At 44.7% G+C, this 23017-nt stretch overlaps 1 protein-coding gene across 2 annotated transcripts in view; it reads right to left on the reverse strand.

Moving 5' to 3' along the window:
* ncoa3 (nuclear receptor coactivator 3) overlaps nt 1-21704 on the reverse strand; it is a 28878-nt gene extending 7174 nt beyond the window's left edge. For both annotated transcript variants that reach the window (XM_080494628.1, XM_080494627.1), the window contains exons 1-10: nt 21629-21704; nt 6897-6964; nt 4856-4960; nt 4524-4684; nt 3328-3428; nt 2892-3066; nt 2563-2754; nt 2302-2388; nt 965-1108; nt 45-192 (exon numbers count right to left, since the gene is read on the reverse strand). In XM_080494628.1, the coding sequence (XP_080350754.1) occupies nt 45-192; nt 965-1108; nt 2302-2388; nt 2563-2754; nt 2892-3066; nt 3328-3428; nt 4524-4684; nt 4856-4941 (1094 nt within the window). In that variant the 5' untranslated portion in view covers nt 4942-4960; nt 6897-6964; nt 21629-21704. The remainder of the gene's footprint in view (nt 1-44; nt 193-964; nt 1109-2301; nt 2389-2562; nt 2755-2891; nt 3067-3327; nt 3429-4523; nt 4685-4855; nt 4961-6896; nt 6965-21628) is intronic.
* Nucleotides 21705-23017: the final 1313 nt, after the last annotated feature.

Raw genomic sequence — 23017 nt, forward strand, 5'->3', positions numbered from 1 at the left:
AATGCCTCGTGAGATTGTGTAATTGATTCGAGCGGTCTTGGCACCTTTGTAGCAAGTGTGTGGAAAGGTAGGAGTGGGGCTCGTTCGTATTGGGATTCCTGCAAAGGTCACTCCTTGTCTGGGCTGTGACTGGAGTGCCATCTGAGAGCGAGAAGCGATAGAGCGGCGTCTCCGCATGGCCACTGTGGAAAGCTATGAAAAGAAAAAGAAAATGTCAATGCCCGTCAACCAGAGAAGCAGAGATGCTATCAATGTTACAAATGTACTGATGTGTTGCTCATTAGACACAAACACCAACATGCTGTTATCTGCAATGACAAAATAACATCGGATCCAGGAAGCCAACACCGCAATAAACACGTTTGATGTTCCAATTACTCATCAAACATTATCAGAGAGCAATAATTCATTCATAACGAAAGGGAGTTCAAGAAGCTTCGCATCTGAGCTTTGCTTGGGCCTGCGAGCTCATCGTTCATGTTTATGTTTGAACATGTTTCCGTCAACAACAACAACAGATTGACTGCACATGGACAAGAGGATCTGTGTCAGACCACTACAATACTTACAGCATCACTGAAGGAGACAGATTTAAACGTTCACGCAGCACATTCAGAAAGTCAAGGAGGCTACTCACTACCGACTAATGTCACTTGACGGTGCGGTGATTATTAACTAATGGCGTCACTCTCTTAGTTATATAACGCGAGCAATGACCCAAATACCAAAGATTGAATGGAGTTGATGCGTTCTGATTCACTTCTTTTGTTATACAATGAATCGCGCCTCAGTTATGAATGGATGATCATTTTCTTTGAGGTGAATCACCCACAGGTAAAACCAGTTACCAGTTGGTGGAGCACCAGCCCAGCAGACACTAACAGACTGTAAGGTTTTCCACTGAGTGACAGTGATGTCAGACCTATGGGGGGGGGGGGGGGGGGGGGGGACTCTGACAACGCACCGTCTTGATAGTGGCGTTTATAGGACCATGGCTGCCCTTCACTTCGATGGAGAAACATCTGCATGCAGCGTCTGACCAGGTCTTCCCAGCCTGGACGCATTGTGGTGTGAAGAGAGCTCTGCTGTTCAATTTCAATCAGTTTACCTGCAAAACCAGACATGAGCAGAGTTACACAGAGGGTGACGGGACCAAGTTGGACAAATGCCACCTATCAAAACGTGCTAAGTTTTCTCCTGCTCCATGTATGGAAGTTCAGCGAGTGTGCAATTTGGACAAAGTTTACCGAAGACGAAGACTGCTTGGATTGATGTCAAATTACACATCGACAAACACTAGTCTCTTGATGCTACGCTCAAGAAAATCAACTAAGCAGTTGTTTAGTTTGCGCGTCAGAAATATGGTTGATTAACAGCAGCTTATAGAGTTTCTCTTTGTTAAATGGTTTATTCTAAAACAAGTTCTACAGATCGCATGACAAACAGGGAGTCAATCTAGTACATCTGAATCGATAGAAGTGTCACATGATTAATTTACATTAACTGAACCAAAAAATTTTTTGGAGTGTATTTAGTGGTAAGCTCAGTGGATTCCTGAACGTCGGCTTTGAAGTGAGGGAAGGCTTAAAAAAGACAAAAGCTTCAAACAGCTTCTTTCACACAGCAGGTGAACTTCAAGGCTGCTTAAGAAGCAAAAACAAGATAAAACTTAAACAATTCTTTGAACTACGAATAAAGAAAAAGCCGCTTTGGTGGAAAGCCATAGTTTGGAAAGAGCCTGGAAATTAGCATAATCGCTTCCCCTTTTTAGCTTATTTTTAATTTAGCTTTTCTAACTAATGCTTTACAACGTAGACACTTGTAATTGCTGCAAAGACAGTTTTATGTTCCTGTATCTCCTCTGCAGTCCTACTATCATTTACTGTTGAAGGCTGTCCACGTGTCTCACAGCTCGTTTTAATTCATACTGAACATTTCTTCATGACAATATAGACAGCGGGATTTACATACTCGAACCACTTTAATATCTTCCGACAGCCTTCTCTTGTTTTGGAGGCATACATTAGATGGATTTTCATATTTGTCCGTCACTCAAGAGAAGCCCATGGTTGTTAAGTCTTACCAGGAAGCTTTGGAAACTGTCGTGAGCCGACAGTGCTTGACTTGTAATGAGTTGATTAAAGATGAGTGATTTAATCAAGTTTTTTTTTTTAAAAGCCTTGGCAAATTGCCAATATTGATTTTTTTCACACAAAATAACTTTTACACTGATCTTTTAAAGCCAATGTCTTCATGTAGCGAATAAACTTTGGTACGTCTGTTTGTCTGTGAGCTACTTACCAGACAGTTCATGGCGAGTGCTAAACCGCTCCGTCCGCTCCACTGCAGTGATGCGTCGGGCCACACAGATCATGCAGGACTGCAAATCTGAGAAAAGACACGGTGGAGGCACTTCAGACAACCTTTTTTTTTTTTTTTTTCTTGTGTTGCGCTCTCCCTTTTCTCCATCGACTTTTAATTTTTATTGTAAAAAAAAAGTGTCCAAAAATTGGTTAAAATAAAACAAAACAAAAAAAACCAACAACCCAAAAAGACATTTACCATCTCCCTCCTCCATCATGGCCCGCGGCTGGGTGAGCGCGAAGCACTGCATTGTCTCATAGCGATGCACCCCGGACCGCTCTTCTGTCAACCCATGGCTCTGACCATGAACGAAGTTTACCAGCATCCGGCAGTTGAAAGTGTGGCTCTTTTGCCGAGGCGCATCTCCACCCCAAGATGCTCCATTTGGAGCTGTGAAAAAAAAAAAAGACATTGGTGACCATTTGTTGTGTACTTTCAATAATCTCTGCATAAGTCGTAACAGAGATGCTATAGGCTTTTGTTTTTTGTTTTTTTTGCATCAATCAGCACAGAACGCTATGTCTCACCATTCGACTTGGGCAGATTCTTATGAAACTCCTCCTTGTCCTCATCGTGGATGATGTTGTACACACTGGTGTTGATCAGCTCCTCCTGCTTGTACTGCAAGTACTGCGTCACATTGTCAGACACAAATACGATGCTGCCCTCTCTGTTAACCACAAACAGAAAGCCGTCCAAGGCCTGCGAGGAGCAAGGGGGTAGAAGTAGGAGGTAAATTAGTAAATACAATTGAAAAAAAAAAAAGTCAATACAAATACAATTACTTTTTTTTTTTTTTAAAGCAATTTTGACCTTTTAGAAAAAACCTGAACAGTTTCTAAAAGCATGTGAGCAATGAGAGTGAGGATGCTGTCCACCATATGGAGGATCAGCTAATTGGTGTTTGTCATTTGCGCACCCCCCCCCCCCCCCCCACCCCTGGGTGATTGTCCTCGAGCTGACCTGGAGGAGCAGTGGTCCCAGATGGTCCTTGTCAATGACCCCTTGACCAGTGGAGGACACATCCGCCTTCTGAACATCGTCGTCACTGCAAGAGCTCTTTCCTGAGGGCAGAAGTTCATCTCATTTTACTTTTTTTTTTGCAATTTGTATGCAAGTAAAGCATCTTATTTACGTGGACACTTTAAAATCACTTTTTGAAATGTGTAATTTGTGTGTTCTAGTCTTTTATTTCCTGCCTTTTAATTTTCTTCCACACAAAAAAAAATGCCACTTTCAGCCACGAGATGGCAGCAGAAGTTATGAATGCATGGCTGGCATGCCTTTCTATTTTTAAAATCAGCATGTGTCTGAAGCTTTGTTGGATCCCTCTCTATATAGCAGTGCCATTTGTGGCGTGACGTTAGGCGCGATGAGAAACACTCACAAAGAAGCTAAAATAATTTTAAATCAAAGACATTGTAAAAACAAAATATGAGAAAGAAGTCTACGTGAAGCGAGACATTTTTTTTTTTTTTTAAAGGGAAAGATGAGTGAACCGGATAGAAAAGGTGAGTTAACTAAAAAGCAGAGGCTCTTCGTCATTTTCATCCTGTCGCCATGGTAACGTGGCTGCAGAACGCCAGGACCCACAGTAGCCAGCTGTGACCCTCTGGGTGGATTCCAAAACGATTGCTCTCTTTCTTCCTGATCCACTTATCCTCACAGATAAAGTGTCAAACTCGGCGAGAAACAGGTTGGAGAATATATCTGCACTTTGTGTGTTTGATCGTGTGAGATCTGCAAAATAATTGGAAAGTGGCTGGGAGATGGGAGCGACTCTCCGGAAGGTCTGATTTCTGAGGCTCCGGTGTCATTAGTCTCCCAGAGAGAAGCCGGGTTTTGGCGTTAACGGACACAAACTGTCACTGGCAGCCTTGAGCCATGACCACCAAGGATTGGTCTCAATTACTGGTGTTCATTTACCCCCAGCGATACAAACAGCCCAACTGGCTGTCGGTGTGAGGCGGCCTGGCCGTGAACCAAACACACCACTTCATCACTGGCATCATCTGTCCTGCAGCAGGGTGCTTGATGAGCCATACATCTAGTCAACTGTTCACTCTCCACAGACGAAAACGGAAAGAACACGGACAGAGGTAAATCGTGGTCCAGAGTGAACAAGAGTGCGCGGGTGTGACTCGGCGCCGAGGCGGTACCTTGCTCTTTGATTTGTCTGATCTGCCTCACGGTCTCCTTGAGGATGGCACATTTGTCCGGCTTGACGTTGAAGCTGTCGATGTTTGAGAGGTTGGCGGAGATGAGCTCAGCCAGCTCCTCGATGTACTTGCTCTCCTGTTCCCTCCGACGCTTGTCACACCTGCCGGGGCGTCGAGGGGATTAGACGCGTTGCCATGACAACCTCCCCTCCCCTCCCCGTGCCCATATCTGCACGCAGGCCGTACAGTAATGTGGGACCCGTGGGCCTCGGGCGCCTTGCTCGAGGGCAGACGTGTGTTTGAACCCAGGGCACGGAAGGCAGTGGACTTACCCTAAACCCGGAGTGTCGCAGGTGGACAGTTTACGTTTGCGGTCAGAGCACAGCGGCTCCAATGAGTTGTCTCCTATGCCACTCATCTTCAGCGCATATCAGCACCTGAAAGTACACAGAGGATCATCGTCGTTCCACTTACTGGGTGGTGTAGCATGATGACAATAAAAGGAAATAAGTTGTGCTTTATATGAAACGGGGAACCGGGAAAAAATTGAAAAGTGCTCTCAGCTGTGTGCGTGTGTGTGTTTCTCCCTCTGAAATCAGTGGTTAGAAATGAAGGGATTTCCAACGCCATGGTAGGTTGGAGATTCCTGCAGATTTATAAGGCCATTGCTATCCACTTGGTGAAGCAGCCTTCGTTTCTGCTTGTGTTGGATGGGAGTGAAATCTCATCTGTTCCACTGCACTGCGAGGAGCGACTGATGATGATGTAGTGATTTGGAGCCTCGGGGGAGATGGGTCATCCTGCGTTCAGCCAGCCTGCCCGCTAGAATGAAACCGCTCCGCTCGCGGCGGCAACACACGTACAACGCCGTGTACACAAAAACGTTTCTCGCACACTTACAAGCTCAGGCATGTTGTGGCGGGACCCGGAAGAGAGGGGAGCGCTTGTAGCTCCCGTCCCAGAGAGGCACATACACACCAGCCTGCCTCTTTGTCTAACTGCCGAGGACAACACGGTGCTCTGGCTCGTGGAGCTGTTAAACAACCCTGGGCGAGTCTCCGCCATGTGTTCCCACAGAAATCAAGAAATATCCCTCTTCCGCAATCCCTTTCCTCTGCAGTTTTCCATTCTGCTACATCCGCTCTGGTTTCCATAAAGGCTTTAACTTGGGTATCCCACCCATACCATCCTCAGACAAAACCCTCCCCTTCTTTCCCCTCGCTCCCTCCTTGGGTGAAACAGCATTGAGCCGAGGACCCTGCCCTTGTTTTTCTGATCTGGCACTGCCCTGTGTCTGACCCCCCAAGAGTTCGCTTCGAAGGTCACAGTTCTTTCCGATTCCCACCCAGAGACACGGACACAAGCAGCAAGCGCGTGGCTGCGCAACCAGACTGTTCGATTACAGCCCAACTCTACGTGTTTTGTATGCTCGTGTGAGGGTCTGCAAACACACACACAGGCTCAGAGTGAGCCCATTCCTGTGAAGAAAAGTGTGGAGCGGATGGGAGCCATTATGCAACTTCTGCTCTGCAACTGCAGGCCGGGACTTGCAGCCCAATCACCCTACACCACCACCACCACCACCACCACCACCGCTGCTGCTGCTACTACTGCTACTAGAGAAATAGCACGTCTCAGACACACACTCTCTAAACCATAAATCTGCATCGCATGCTCCTTGTCTGTCTACCTTTCAGCACCCCTCTTTAAATCTGCCCCCGGTGCTCCGGCTGTGACTCTCACTGCCCTCCCTTCTCTCGTTCCTTCCTGGTTTCTGTCCTAAGGCTCACCTCTGTAGAAGTGGAGAAAGATGACATCAGGCCTCAGTCAGCCTCACATCCTGAAACAGTCCAACAAGAGAGCTGCAGGCAACGCTTTTTCTTTTTCTTTTTTCAGAACAGGGCAAAACTCGAGGAAAGGCGACGCAGAAAAGCAAAGTGAATGAAAACAGGTTCCAGTCGAGGGAAACTTGTTGCTGTTAGGAGCTTTAGACGACTGCAGCTCACACTCTACTGAGGCTTTTATGTCCGTATATTTCAATAGAGCAGGAAGGCTGACATTTTACACCGAGGAGACAACATGTCTTCGGCAGGGTGAGAGACTGTGAGCAGCAGCCCACCAAAACCACAGAGTCTCAAACAGGGCTGGCGTCACGCCACCAACCTGAATCAGCTCCACCTGACAATGTGAAACTCGCTCAGGGACAACATAAGATGTAGCACACACCATTGGGTGCCCAGACTGCAGCTGCCAACGTGAGAAATATCACATCTCACGGCCAAAGCCAAAGTGGTCAAGAATCTTCCAGGGGTTGTCCATCGATGGCGAGAGGATCAGCGGGTTGTTGTGTATGCCCATTCACCGCAGACTCACCTTGGCCAGCACAAGCCCCAGGTAAACTCCATTCAGGGTCAAGTGTGATCTCAATGTCTCAACATCTCCTGGAAACAGAAAGAGAAAAGCAAAAGGTCACGAACTGTTGCACTGGATGTCTGGAAGCTGCAACCCAAAAAAAAAGCCACCCAAAGCTTTGGAAATGGGTTTGTTTTTGCTCTCCACAGAAAATCATGGGAAAACTTATTTTCTAAAATTACACAGGAAGTCACAGCAGATAGCATCCTGTTTGCGTCCTCCCCTCAGCCTCTTCCACTGCGTCACCACTTCCCTTTCCTGGAAATGTGGCCACTCATCCACCCTATTTACATATTCTGCTTATCAGTCTGGGTGTCTGTGGCTTTAGTTCTCGCTCACACCTTCTGTGTCTTTTCCTTGCTGTCAAAGGTTTTTCCGCAGCTGTCGGGGGAAAACAAGACAGGGTACGATCGGATTCGTTCTGGTAAATGCATTATTTAGACGTGTGTTGACACAGAGTGAAAGAGCCTGTCAAAAAGTGAATGTTGCAGTCATATTCCTCAGCACAGAAGAAATGGCAAAATTCATCATCATCAGAGAATTGATATTTTATGTGTGTACACACACCGGCCACAAAGTCCTATGGAGGGTTTCTCTAGATACTGGGAGAGTGTGGTGGTCAGTGTTTGGTCAAACTTTTCCCAAAAATGCTGACCTTTAGCACCATCATCAGACCGCTGCAGATAAGCCGGTCAGATGTTGTTTCCATCACGAAATCATTTTGATTATGAGATGATGGAAAACAAACAATTTTTAAGATATTGCTTTTCCTAAAAACGTGCGAAAAAAATAAAGGAGGGATCTCTCAGAAATGATCATACAAAAAAAAAAATAGTTCTGGTTTTTGGCGACAGTCATGCAAACAAGCAGTATGTGACGTGAAGCCTGCTGCTCTGTGCAGCGTGGAGCGATCCTCCACCACAGACCACTGATCACATCAGGGCTCAACGCAGGACTGCAACTGAGCTAATGCTGCAGCTGAATTATTTAAACACAGAAGAGGGGGGAGGAAGTCTTCACTTTTCATCCGTTACTGTAAATTGCCAGGATATAATCCGATCATTCAGAGGACGTTTTAACAGTTAATACAACAACAGATCAGCAATTCATCAGCGTCACGGTGTTTTTCTCACTGATCAGTGGTTCATAACCTCGTTTTTATTCATGTTGAACTTCATTCATATCTTCCAGTCCTGCTTCACTGAAACACGGGAGGACGCTTGCGAGCGGCTTCTGGAACTGAAATGTAATTCTGACCTGGAGAAACAAGCACCCATGTGAATATGGAACTGGTCGTAGTGCCCAGAATAAATCAGACTAAAAATATGAATCCAGTTATCATCGCCAATGCTGATTGTTTTTTGTTTTCACCTAATTCAATGCCACACTTTGGTTGACGCTTTCATAAATGACCAAGTTCATTAAATCAATGTATCATATTGTTTTGAAAAGTAATAAAAGCATTAATGTCACTTTTCTATTTGAATGCTGTTCAAAGACCAAACGTATTAAAATCCAAAATTGAACGTAAAGATCGTAGAAACCAGGTAAATAATAACGATATCAACTAAAGTATTCTGTGACTGGCCAAGTCTTTCAAAATTTGCAATACACAGCATCATCATGAGCGTGAACTCTTCATTCCCACTCAATCTTGATGAAAAGTGTCCACAAGGAAAACCTGCCGCACACAAATAGGCAAGTGTAATGGAGTGTACGTCAGAATGGGCATTTCAGTCCTACGTTGGAAGCCGCGGATGTGATGAAGTAACAGTAATGATCATTTCTCTTGAAGAGAAGCAGCTACAACATCAATCTGCAAAGAACTTTATTGCTGAAGTCAGCGTTTTCCTGTGTCTGGAGACTTCTTGCTGTAAGACGGATATTAAAAAAATGTAGTGAGAGGGGATACTCGGTCAAAAACCAGCTGAGAGATAAATTAGATCAAACCGGCAACAATGAAACAAATCACTCATGCTAGTATTTGATTAAAACTCAACCAATTCAATTTTTTTTCTCTCGATTGACCTGTTGAATAGTGACTTTCATGAAGTTTGTTTTCTCTGGACTGCTCTCGAACTCAAGAATGCAAAGGCTAAAAAAAAAACGAGGACCTACAAGACTGTTTTCTAAACTTTTTGACAGAGATTTCACACAAAAAAACAAGTTTTAACCGCATGTCAGTCTTTTAAGAAGTTGCTTAATAACGTGGCGACAGACACACCTGTCTGCAGATGTTTTGAATAATGGACCTGTGGTCAATTTTATTTCACAAATGTGCACGTCTAGAAATTGCTTTCTTTGATTGTGTATTTTTTAAAACTCTTGACATGTTTTATGTGCCCATGTTGTCTGAAACGTTTTGATGTGCTGCTATCCGCTCCTGAAAAAGAGATTCTTCATCTCAACAAGGTTTTTCTGGTTTAATAAAGGTTAAATTAAAAAAAAAAAAGTTACACCTAGAAACTTACAACAAAGGCGTTATAGAGCAGTTTAGGAACTACAGAAGAACGTTGTAGTACACTGAAGTATAAGATGTTTATGTCTTTGGCAGTTGCTTTTAATTTGAAATCAAACAAGACAAAACTAGTACGTGTTTGTTTTTCTACCACCCTTGTGTCTGCAGTTCCTACTAGCCGTTGTTCAGAAGTGGAGTTTTTCTTGATGTTTGCGTTTTTCTGCCTGTTGCCACCAGGAATGAAATAATAAAAAGGTGAATACAACTGCTCGGTGGCTGTCGACACAACCGAGGACTCCAATCTGCCAAACACATGTTAACATGCAGACAGTGAATTGAAAAGATTAGTGCTCGCGTTGATAATAAAAATCCAAACAATATGTTTGACAGTTGACGGCAATAAACTGTCTAACAAAAAAAACCAAAACAAAGTACAGGCCTCGTGAACAGCCACTGGGCTTCCACATAACTCCAAAACTGCCAAACAACATCACAACCACTCCCAAACCAGTTATGTGTTGTTATAAAACAAATATTGAAACATCATCAGCAGTGGCATGACGCAGGGTTTTGTGTCCTCGCACAAAGGTTCCAGGTAAACAATTGGAGTGGCTTGTGAGGCCTCAGCGAGGAGGGGAAAGTTAATTGGGCAACGTTTGCGAGCTGAACCAACCTGTTTAAATGCTCACAATGAGTCAGACGTGTTGATGAAGTTCATTTGCGTGCAAAAAAAAAAAATCGGTTTGCTTTGATCGGATAAAGAACAACTCCGGCATCGCGCTGCTGTCTGTGCAAACGAATAATTACAACAAAAAAAATATTCTTTGAGAAACACAACAGTACGACTAGAAGGCGGCAGCAGCAGCGTCAGTCAGTCAGGACCAGAATAGTGAGGAGGACATTCCTGTTCAGTCTGAAATGAAGCCTGCAATCTGAGCTCTCTCGCACAAAGAGTGGCAGGCCCAACAATAAACACCGGCCCATCCAAAACAAAGATCACACAAACTGGGGCACACAGCCACGCAATCAGCCACCACCCCAATAGTGTGTAGGGTGTGTAGTGTGTATGTGTGCAATAAGGATAATTCCAGGTAAAACAGTTAGTCCCGGGCCTTTATGTGGACTCAAACACATGCACAGTCGCATGCAGGCGCCACAGAAGCAAGGCCGTAAAGTAACAAAAGGTGTCCGCGACAGTCTGGGACACCAAGTCCAAAAAAAGAAACAAAAGGATAGAATGACTTCCTGTTTTCCTCAAAGAACTTCTCCACCTCCTGCCGAACATAAAACCCGTCGTATACCGGGTTAAGTGCAACTGGAACTTCCACCAAGCCAAAGCGCAACATTATTATTTTTTTTTATTGTTAATGGAATTTGATGCCATGCTTGGTCAAATCAGATGTCAGCTCAGATCTCGGGACCAAAATCTTGTTCAAACACATATTTTGGGCCTTAAATTGGAATTTCTGGTATTCTGCATATTTTTTTTTAGTAATCATCAAGAATGGATGATGGCAAAAACTAACTTTGGGGCTCTAAAGATTGACAGATGACAGAAGAGTCTTCTCAAAGGCCACTGAATCAGGTGACCTGGACTCGGTCGGTTCGTCTCCAGACTGAACTGTCTCGCCAGTGGACAACAACCACGTTAATGAAGCCATTTGGATCGAGGGTTGCCGTGAGATGCCTCCAGAAACAGACGAGCAGAAGTGTCGATGTGTGAAATGTGTTATTTGTTTTAATGTGGCACGCTTACCAAACGCCGTCTAATGGAGCTCGCTAATTATAATCATCTGAACTCTCTTGTGGAACTTTCTGTGCCACTTGAACAATGGAACTCTCACCATTATTGGTGAAAGGAGGAGTTTCGTGTGGCGCCATTTGCGAAAACCGGTTTTCGTTACATGACGGGGACTCAACATATTTCTGCGTCACCCCGGCAGAGAATTCCCGTTTTGTTGAAATAGAGTTGACAGTATTCCTTTTTCTATACCTTAAAAACGGGGTTGCCTTACCTGAAGATTCCATGAACCTGTAAGGTTAAATCAAATATGAGACGACTCACACACAGGAGTGTGAAACGCACATGTGATTGGCTACCTTAAAACTTGAACCATTCACTTGTGTGTGTGTGTGTTTTTTTATGTAAGCACTGGAGTATCCAGAAATGAAAAATCTCCAGGACATGGTAACATCATAAACTGCTTCAGATCTTATAAACCAGGGGTGTCAAACATGCGGCCCGGGGGCCAGAAGTGGCCCGCCAGAGGATCTAATCCGGCCCGCCATGTGATTTTTTAATAAAAGTATAAATATGAAAACTGACAGAGGCTGATCTAAAAACACTAGATTGGCAAAAATGACATTCAAAACTGCCCTTGGTCAGAATTAATTAATGCGTCTGTGGGAGTCACACAACGCAACACCTTTCACAATAAAGGTGTCCAATTTATGTGAAGTGATGATGACAAATTGTTTTAATCCTGAATAAAGATATAATATCCAGATACAGGTGACTGAGGGTATATTTCAGAATAGACTGGCAAATTCTTGCAGTTACAAAAGGATCAATAGAAGGAAAGACTTTGCATTTGTCCATATCTGCAGTTTAACATGTTACGTTTGACTTGTTCGGCCCTCCAGAGGTCAGATTAGGTTGGATGTGGCCCCTCAACTAAAATGGCTTTGACACCCCTGTTGTAAACAATAACAAACTAGCCTGAGCTTAACTAGCTCGTGCTGCTATCGCGAGTCGTCCCATGCAAGTTACAATAGAATCATTTGACCTGAATGTGGTTTTGCACTTATCAAAACTGAAGACACGTAATCGGCTCTCGCACCTTTTTTGCTTCACCAAAATGGTGACAGTTTTCCTTGGTGATTTCTGTTTATTAGCTGCTTCCGTCAGGCAGGATTTTAAATAATCTGGCTAATGGGACGAGACTGTGTCTGGTTTTGATGGGATGACGGGGAGGGCCGCCACACAATGAGATTCAGGAATGGGGATAAGGAAGACATGTGCGAAGCATGTGTGCACAAGTGAGGATTTTTGAAAAAGTGAAGCTGTAAATTGCCGAGAGAAAGCCCTCATTAAGACCGAGAAATTCCAACAAGGCTCAAAGACCAGACTGGAAATACAGGCAGGGGTGTACATCTGTTTGCAACCCAGAAGCAAGGACTTTCGTTTGCCTCTTTGCATTGTGAATTAAAATTACAGACACAAATCCGAATTCAACTCCGTTAGATACGTTTTCCTTTATGGAAAAACGCTCCAGAAGTACAAAGGAATCCAAGTTAATATCCAATTCATATTAGGAGCAGTTCACAGTTGAATACAGCGCAAACTTTCAAACCCAAAAAACACCACCCTCCCAAACAAAAACAAAAAAAAAATCCAACCTAAATTATAAATGACTTTTTATTCATCATTAACTTAAAAAAAAGAAAACTTTTGAAAACACACAATTCTGTGACAAAACTAATAAAGACAAATGGACAACACTAAGCCTATCTGCGAGTTATTAAAGCATAATAAATGTCTGTAAGCCGCTTGGAAAAACGTCCTCATAAAATAAATGCAAAAGTAGAACGTATCCAGAGGTAAAGCTGAGCGAGACGGGGTGTTTCAAAGCAAAGGCAGAACCACCTTCATGGGATTGCTTGTTTCCTCTAGGAAAAAAACATCCCCCACTCCACACACACACACGCACGCACGCACGCACGCACGCACGCACGCACGCACACACACACACACACACACACACACACACACACACACACACACACACACACACACACACACACACACACACACACGCTTGGGTAAGCTGTGTGTGTATCTCCCCATTTTTCTCACACAAACTGCAACGTGTCGAAAAACCAGGGAAAATAAATGAAGGTGAAAACAAAGAGATGGCAGATTCCATGGTGTGTGTGTGTGTGTGTGTGTGTGTGTGTGTGTGTGTGTGTGTGTGTGTGTGTGTGTGTGTGTGTGTGTGTGTGTGTGTGTGTGTGTGTGTGTGTGTGTGTGTGTGTGTGTCCTACAACTATCCATCATGAAATACAAAGACAAAAAGGAGCAAGGATATAGGTTGGGACCAACCAATGCAGGCACTAATTCGACCCGTAGCATAGCGCCACTGTGATGTAGTATCTTTCATAATCCCTTTCATTCCCTATAAGCTTGGTGTGTTGGTGTGTCCAGCCAGGTCAGAAGCACGGGGACAACACATTTCGTCCAGAGGAGACCACGGCATCCAAACAAAACGTGGCCAGGCCGTGGTCGCGGAAGCCTAATATTATGGAAATGAGTTCATTAATCAATGGCCAAGCAGCCTTTTTATCTGGGGAGCCAGAGCGCCGGGGTCCTGATCAGCCTCCATGCTGCCCGCTCCGATAACACTTGCATCTTCGCGAGCAACCGATGCAGATGCGGAGCGCTGGCAAATCTCCGGCAGCCACAGATAATTAGCGTGAAGATATGTCCGCGACCGCAATTACTTTTGGCAGCATTTGCAAATAAATGGCCCTAAAAAAATATATTGTTCTCGATTTTAACGTTCTCTTTCCGAGTGTTTCTTGTGTACACGTTTCAACTGTGCCACTCTTCCCCCGCCCTCTCTGCGCTGCCTCCAACCCCCCTCCTCCTCCTCCTCCTCCTCCTCCTCCTCCTCCTCCTCTTTCTCCCCGCCGTCCCCCGCTGGATTGGTGGAGTAAACACAGGAAGAGAGCGGGCTCTGTTCCACCGCGCCAGAGCCGAGCCTGGGCGTTCCTGCAGCGCTCCTGCGCCGGGGTCAAAAGTTTACTGTGGTTTTCATTTCACCTTTCCTCAGCCAATCCGCTGCGCCACACTGCGGCGCCTGAACTCTGACCCCCGCAAAGAATTCCACTCAAAAGATGGGTCCGACGCCAGTTTCGCAACTTTGGCCCCTCCCATCTCCCATTTTTTTTTTTTCCCCCTTACTACTACTTTTCCTTTCTTTCAACCGGCGAGAGTCATGTGTTGACAGAGCCGAGGTGGAAAAGATTCCAGAGGAAAGGTACGAGGGGAAAGAGAGGAGAAGCTGAGAAACGATCAATGCACACTTTTTACTTGCTCATACAGTTTGGTGCAGAATTCTTTTTTTCATTGCTTTTAAGTCATCGCTGTTACATTGTTTTTTTTGTTTTTTTAACCCACCAATTTAAAAGTACGTTTAAAAATGACTATAAGGACATAAAAGGCATGGAGGTTGTTGCTCGGCTCGTATCACCTCACAGTCTGTTGAGGAGTCAAATCAGAGCTGCTCAGTCTGAAAGGGCACCGGACACACACACACACACACACACACACACACACACACACACACACACACACACACACACACACACACACACACACACACACACACACACACACACACACACACACACACACACACACACGCACACAGACGGAGCCATAATCCGACTGTGGATTTGTTTTAGTGGTGGTGGCAGTGCACTCCGTCCCATCTGCTGAGTAATTAACCCTGCACAGCTAATCAAGGCCTTCGCACAGTAAAGGGAGCCAGCAAAGAACAACACGGGCCAGCCGAGAGGGGCACACGCCACTCGGCCCCGACCTTATTGCGCTGTCAGGCAACACAAACGTGGACATAATTGTCTGCAGACCCACGCAGCCGAAAGTGAACTCCAACTTGACTCTTTCAGACGGTTTCAAACGGAAGGTGTGCCTCTCGCAACGTGATTATTGGGGAAACGCAGTACAACCACCAACATATATGGTGGCAAAAAAAAGGGGGAAATTTATACAGCGAGAGGCGATCCAGTGAAGAAAGTTTTTACATATTTACATGCAAATGACACTTAAAAAAAACCCACCCAAACAACTAATCCAATGAAATGCAGGTTTGGATGTCGTATCTTGTGTTTCACCAACTCCACAATTCAAAACCTTGAGTTGAAATTAGGGAAGCACCGATCCAGGTTTTTTTCACTTCCGAGCCAATTCCGATACCCGAATTTGAATATCTGCCGATACCAGAGCTCTGTTTGCCTTAATATTATCATCATCATTATTGTTGATTTTATATGAGGCTGTATAAACTCCTCTCTATAGTAAAGTATGAAATGTATGCATGTATTCTCTCAAAAGGCAACTGGATGTTAGTTAGTTTAAGGTCAGAAAAGGAGGCAGTACAAACTATTTTTGTTCGCTTTGGACAATGTGGTGGGTCTGCGTGACGTCATCATCGCATGATAAACTAGTTCTATCTTTAAAACCTCAGAATCGCTTAATTAATTCCTGGAGAAATTCTTTATCAACGCAGCACAAACTGCAATTTTTACAGCTCTAATGCAACACAAATTATTGGGATGTTATGAGTGTAAAATCTGTCCAAACAGCGACATGTTGTCATGAAAAGTCGCTACTTCCGCAGCCTGCTGGCTGGTTGCAAACTGTAGAATGGATTTCCTGATTCATTACTCCGCGTCTCATTGAGACCCGCCGCCATTCCGGAAATCCATTCCACATTTTGCAGGCAGCGAGTGGAGCAGACGGCAGGGAAACAGTGGACTCATTTCAGCAGAAGCACAGATGAAGCTTCATGGATCAGAAATCTCCGCAGTGAACTACGTTCATATCGGAACCCGATACCAATACTGGCTCGGATCGGCCACACCCCTAGTAGAAATATATTATATTTGTCAACCCTCTTCAGGCTAGGTCTTTATTGCAGTTACTGTAAACAACTATTAAACAATGAGAATCTTTATTTAATCTGGTCTTACATAAGAAATGTTAAAATAGTTCCCTCACTGTGTTTTTACTCTCCACAAGAGCTCAGCTAATCCTCAAAACCAAACTCCAAAATTTTATTTTAAACAACGCCAAGTGTTAATTATATTTCAAGAAGCTGACATGGAACAGAGGAGGATTTGTACTGACTATTACAGTGGTGCTAATTGAACGGGGACCTTCACCTCTACTATTTCCGTCATACCACGGTCATACGGACTCACTCCCTCCACGAGTTCATGTGCAGTTGGATGAGCATATATGAGCGCAACATAAAACAGACAGCATGGAAACATGGCCACTGCCTGCCAAAGTATCACCGCCTCTATAGGAAATGCTGGATCTGGTTAATGCTGAACATTCGTGGCGGTTGTCGGCTTCTCAAACTCGGGAGGACAATGCAAAGTTTGATGTGATGTGGCACTGCGAAGGAGGCAAATGTTAGCTCTGCTATTCTGGGGACAACAGAAAGCTTCAGAGCAGTAACCTTTTGATGAGAGTGTTGCCTTAACGACGAGACTCGTAAACAAGACTGACGTCACCAAGTGGAGTGAGAACGGTAACGTGAAAAGGAACATTTTCCACCTTAACCCAGTACAGAGTGAGAAGAAGAAGTGAAAAAAACAACACAAAAAAAAAAGCATGGTAATTACAAAATGAGCGTAGTAAACTACCAGACACATGTGCTGCCGGTGTTGACATGCTGTATTAAGTCTGGAGCCATAAATGACGGCGTGGAGGTCTGTCAATCATGATTTTGACTCGTCTTTGAACTCAAGGTCGCAATAAAGTGGGATCAGCAGTGGAAAATAAAAAAATAAAAAAAAAACCGGCAGCACAGCGATGTGAGCAACGGTCTAACTCAACGTTAGAAACCTGGAGTGATTTTCTTATTGAAAGGAGAATTGAAATCACAGATGAAGGAGCAGGCGGTACGGTGCAGGCCCTGCTTGCACCGGATCATATCCTCTCACCACTTTCAGAGCCATGCCAGCCGCTGCAGCTGCTGCTTAATCCAGACGGACTCAAGAAATCACACTCCACTGCCACATGATTTTTTTTTTTTTTGCATCAAGCTGTTTCGGATTGGAGGTGTGCAGGAAAACAGCAACACAATGTAAACAAAGAGGACGAGCGTGCAATCAAGTATGTGACCCCCTTAAATGATTTGGTCCGTGCTCTGAGGCCCGTAAAGGTAAGCGTTGGGAGAACCTGGAAGCACACACAGACCGTGGTGGTCAGAAACCCAGCCTCTTATAGTTGGTGCTACAAACTCCTATCACTTACAGGCGGCAAACACGTGCATGACAATCAACTCACGTTCACCTTTCGAGTACCCCCGACGTGGGACTTCGTAGACTCTGTCGATGAACCCAAAGCTCAGTTTTACCCTCCTGCCTCCACTGATAAGCAACATGCTTCCCCCCTTTTCTCCGTCCTGAATGGAAACAACTCACTTATCAAAGCCTGTTACTGTCCAACAACAGCCGAACTGATGGTCAACTGAACGGTACTGTCCCGTAACAAGACAAAGCCCACATCGGGTTTTAGACACTGTTGCTCTTAATGCGATCTGACAACGTTTTAAAATGGGTTTCTACTGACAAAGACAACAGCTTGAATTAGGATGGAGAGAGTGTGTGTGCACCAGTTGAAAAGTTCATTCAGAAATGACAGTATGTCTTCTTCTGTTCCCCTCCTCGCCAGCCTCCCCCCCCCCCCTTGCTCTTCATGCTGAATAACAGACACACTGAGCATCTGGTAGCAGTTATCTTTCAAACCAAACTTTTTTTTCACCCTTGCAGTCTCTCCTGAAAGCATTTTTTTTCTTTATAACAGGGGACCCTAAACAAAACACAAACAAGGTCTAACTTTTTACAATAGTAACAAAACTAGGCCAGGGTCCTACCCTCCCACTGGCTTGTTCAGGTGAACCCGTTTTACGAGCATTCTTCAGCTGAGGGAGCGAAAGTTAAAGGGGGAGTTGAAGTTAAAGAGGAAGGGCAACAAGGGGAGGGGGACAAAGCTCCTGGCACTCCTTTCCCTAATAAACTCCTGCCTCCATCCAATCAATGAGCACTGGAGAGAAAACTTTTTTTTCCCCCAAATCTTTGCTGGTGATAAACTAGAATTGGGTGCAATGATTGCTTCAGGCTGCCCGTTCGGCTTTTCGAAGGGTGCGTGGCTCACATATGGCTCAACTCGCCCAACGGTTGGGTTTTGCCTCGAAAGCTGGAGGAGAGAAGAAACTACACCAAATTAGGTCCCGAGGAGCGGCGACTTGCTCTGGTCCGTCTGGTTTCGGCATTTCTTGTTTGGGCAACTGTAAATATTTCAACTGTGGAAAACACGACTGTCTTGTTGGGCAGCGTTTGCTATATTTAGCTCGATGGCTGTAGGAGGGAATGAAGTGAGCCTACCTGTTGAATTCTGCCACATCAACACAGCAGAGTGTGGTGCACTTTCAGTGAAACCACAAAAGGGAGTCATTCTCACTGCGAGTGACCTTGAGATGACTAAACCTGGTTGTAAAACAGCTCGAACAAAAGTCGCAATCACATCGCGTTAGATGAAAGTAAAAGTGAAAATGAACCAGACCAAAGTATATCTAATTTGAACAGGAAACCCAAAGATGTACGGAATACCAAAAGGGTAGTCGATGAAGGAATTCCGTCAGAGGGAGGAACTGTTGTCCACGACTATTACTGCGCTCTTTCTTCGGCCCGCGTGACAAAGGAAAAAAAAAAAAGTACCAAGACCAAGGAGTCATATTTCAATTAGGGGCAAACAATCAGGCCGTCCTTTCAGCCGAGTGTCTCCTCAGAGCCACTGCTCATCCACACAGGTATTCATCTTAAACTGAACACATACCACATGACAGACTGGCAGTTTCTCAAAACTAAACATTAGATCTCCAACTCCCGGCCTCTCTTAAGACACACAGGCTGACGAAACAGTCAAAGAATGCCATCTATTCAGACACCAGCAACACAAAAATGCCGCTTGACAGAGACAGATTAGAGAGAGTCATCAAAAAGTTGCACACAAGAGTGCAAACTCTCCACTTGGCTCTTCTGCTGTCTGATTCCACTTTATATTTGGAAGTAAATAAAATTCCACCATGAATATATTCAGTTAGTGTAATCTTTCCATTTTGGGTTTGTTGTCAATTTAAAGAGTCTTCACTTATCTAATATTGTTTAATGATTTGTACTGAGTTGAGAGAGAGAGCGGTTTGGACACAAAAATGGCACATTTATGCTTCACCAAATGCTGACAAGTGTTGAACAGAGGAAAGCATTGTGGTCCGTTTTTAAGAATAACAAGAGAGCTTTGCATTGGATTACCATGATTAGAAACTGTTACGCAATGAATGCCATTTCAGTGTTTTTTGTACTGTTGACGCGGGAACGAAGCGTCATTGAGTAAAATAATTCTCTACGACTGTTTAATATCAGCAATGTCACTGGAACTGTGTCAATATGATCGCCACACAGAGACTTCTTCGGGAGCCATGAGAAAAAGTGATAAGTTAATGAATTATTGAGAGCACAGGGGCAAGCAGACAAAGAGGGGAAAGCCATGCATCGCAGTCACTTCTGCACCCCATCTGCAGTCAAAGAATCCCCCCAAAGATTGATTCATTGTTAACACAGCCTGACACCCTGTGTGAGGGAGAAAGAAAGTGGCAGATAAAGGGACAGAGAATGGGGGGTGGGGGGGGGGGGGGGACAAGGGGCTCCATTTGCCAAGAATATGAGCAGAAACAGTTCATTGGAAAGGTTCCCACAGTGGTCATTCTACCACTTAGAAAAATACCACATACGTGGGTTTGAGTAATGGCATTCTATCGAGACTCATAATAAAGACAAGTTAGCTCATCTGACAGCTCAAGACTGCCTGCAGCACGACCCCCCCCCCCCCCCCCCCCCCCCCCCAAGTCAGCCACACACACCAAATAATGCTGGCATTATTTAGATATCAGTCTATATAATGACCATCTTGAAGGGAATTCCATATGTGTGTGTGTGTGTGTGTGTGTGTGTGTGTGGGGGGGGGGGGCTCATAAGACTGCTGTGGCTATGTTGCAATATGACTAAAATTAGATTATTCACGGCATCACCTCCATATGCACTCTAAAATGTGAATGCCTGCAAGTATAGGCAGGGACGTGTCCCCGGGCGTTGAGAGTGACAACACACACCTCGACCTCCACCATTCGAGCAGAGTGACTATCCCACCAACACATTGTTTGCCTCCACATGAGCACGCTCTCCAAGAATGTGCTCCTGCAGCCTCAGAAACCCAGTGCTCAGCATTCACCTTGTCAAGACACGGAGATAGGGGGGGGGGGGGGGACGCCAAACTCTAACCTAAACCCTGCGTGGTGGTGTTGATCTTGCGCCCCCCCCTGCACTGAAATCACACCCATCAAAACCTCCACCAGTCTTCCCGAATGTGACCCGATCAGCAATGGCCCACATTCCCAGCGGCCACTATTATCCAGAGCCCCTGCAGATACATAACAGATGTAGGGTCTCTGATCAGAGCCGAGCTGCTCGGTTCAACTTGGGAACACTGAGGATCCTGGTAAATACAATGGAGTTCCTCGTGACTGGCGGTTTGTTGACATGATGCGAGCGCCGGATGAAGAAAATTAGATTGTTTCACATTATTAAAAAAAATTATGGGCTCGTTAGATCGTTTCATATTTGCGTTGATGACAAAAGTATACCCCGTGTTTATAAGCGTCTATACATGCTCGGATAAGTTTAGGACAGAGAATTGATAATGAATGTGTTTTTTGTTTGGTTGTTGTTGTTTATTTTGTTTTGTTTTGGGGTTTTTTTTTGTATCCATTTCTTCCACAGGACGGACCGCCTGTGTATTCTTAACATTCGCGGTGAACTCGGACGATACCCAGCTTCAGTTCAGCTGAAACTGGAACAGCCAAAGACCGAAAGCAACGGTGACCGGGTGCGACTTCCAAACCGCGGACAACGAACGCCGACTTAACGGCGCTTACAAAGTTCACATTTACCGTTTCCGATCAAAGAACGAGTTCCGTTTTGGGAATTCGGAGCTCTATATAAACCGCGACTGCAGCCGGGCGAATCACAGCCCGTGGTCTCGTAAAGTTTGTGGCCAACGGACAATGGAAACACCAAGAGAAAACTAAAGCGACGAGGTGAGGGGGATAATACAGCGTAATTACGCCCTCGTTACGCTTCTATATCCAGTCGACGAGCTGATAATATTGCAACAAACATTCCCCAACAAACACACAGCGGCGAGGTGGTTCGTTGTATCACGGCAGCTCAGGAGAGCCTTGCTCGGAAGCGAAGCGGCACAAAACTGCCCTCTGGAACAAACTACCGCCTTCAAACACACACTTAACTGCAGTGTTTGTAACTCAACTTTAGCCGAATAGTGAACATGCAGCAGGAAACTCACCGGCTTCGACGCTTTCATTGACTACAGCAGTTTCTTGAACGCCTCTACAAACTCTCCGCCATCTTCGGCAGTACCGTGTTTGTTTAAATGGGAAACACTCCCAGAGCGGAGGGAGCCAGCTTGTAGCAGGCCGCGGGGCGTTCTGGGTAATGTAGTCGTACGATTCCTCGCAGCTGTTTTAACTGGCCGGGCGCTCTCACCAAAAGAACTACAAGTATACCAGAACCCCGAGGTGATATGAACAGCAGTCGCTGATATTATTAGGGGAGAGATTTAATTTCTTATTTATAGGCTGTCAAAAAGGCAGCTTTTGTGCGAACAGCTTTTAATAACCACGACGTATTTATTACAGCGTCATTTGCGACACGCGGCATTTAAAGGCATGCGTAAATATTTTGTGATTAATTAAATGACTGCAAAAAACAAACAGGGATTTTAAATACACTGAACTTGATGTGACTTGAGTTGAGCATACATAAATAAAACTACGGAATATTCGTCTACGGTCCAAATTTTTGTTCTTTATATTGTAGAACATATTATACTTGGTTAATCACACAGTTGTTATTACTTAGCAGTAGTACCATCACATGTAATGACTACTTACAAACAACACAATATTTCCTCAGTAATCTTGGGTCAATGTCAATCACATCAGTTGGAATTTTCTGTCAAGCTGCTGTGACCGCCAAGGAAACTAGTGATCTCTCAGGCAGGCTGGTTTTGAAGGCCAAAAATAGAGGAAGAGCAGCAGGACAGGAGTGATATGAGTGATCAAGAAGTGGTATTAAAATTGCTAATTACCCTCTTACTTGATCCTTCCTATCTGAACACATTTCTTTGCTGAGGTTTATGTAAAAAAGATGAAGTTGGAGGAGGACAGAAACGACAGGTAAGTGAGTGCATGTACATATTGTTAATGCAGATCTGCAGTGAAGTTCATTACTACCGTTGTATTTCATCACACGCTCTCATGTCACACAATTAACTTTATTTTTTAGTATTGTCTGCGAAGGGACTGGTCATGAATTACAAGACAACAAGCTGATGAAAATGCATGTCTGTTCCGTGTGTACGTTTGTTTGTAGGACTGCCTGTTTGTGAGACAGAGCCTCAGTTGCATTCAAGTCTCAAAAAAAGGGGCCCTGTGGCCCTCTGTTTGTGTCCCTTCCCCCACTAAACATGGCAAACTGGCCTCCCCCATCAGACATTTTATCCCATCCCCCATCCCTTGTTGCCCCTTCTTCTCTTTGAAAGGACAGGAGATAACAGTTTGAAAGGACAGGAGATAGCCCCATAATCATTAATGTATTCAGATTGGTTTACCTGCAAACAACCCGGGGCATGTCATCCTCTGGCCCACACCATTCCCTCCCACAGTCCTCAAGC

The sequence above is a fragment of the Blennius ocellaris genome (genome assembly GCF_963422515.1).
Source record: "Blennius ocellaris genome assembly, chromosome: 4".
Lineage (NCBI taxonomy): Eukaryota > Metazoa > Chordata > Actinopteri > Blenniiformes > Blenniidae > Blennius > Blennius ocellaris.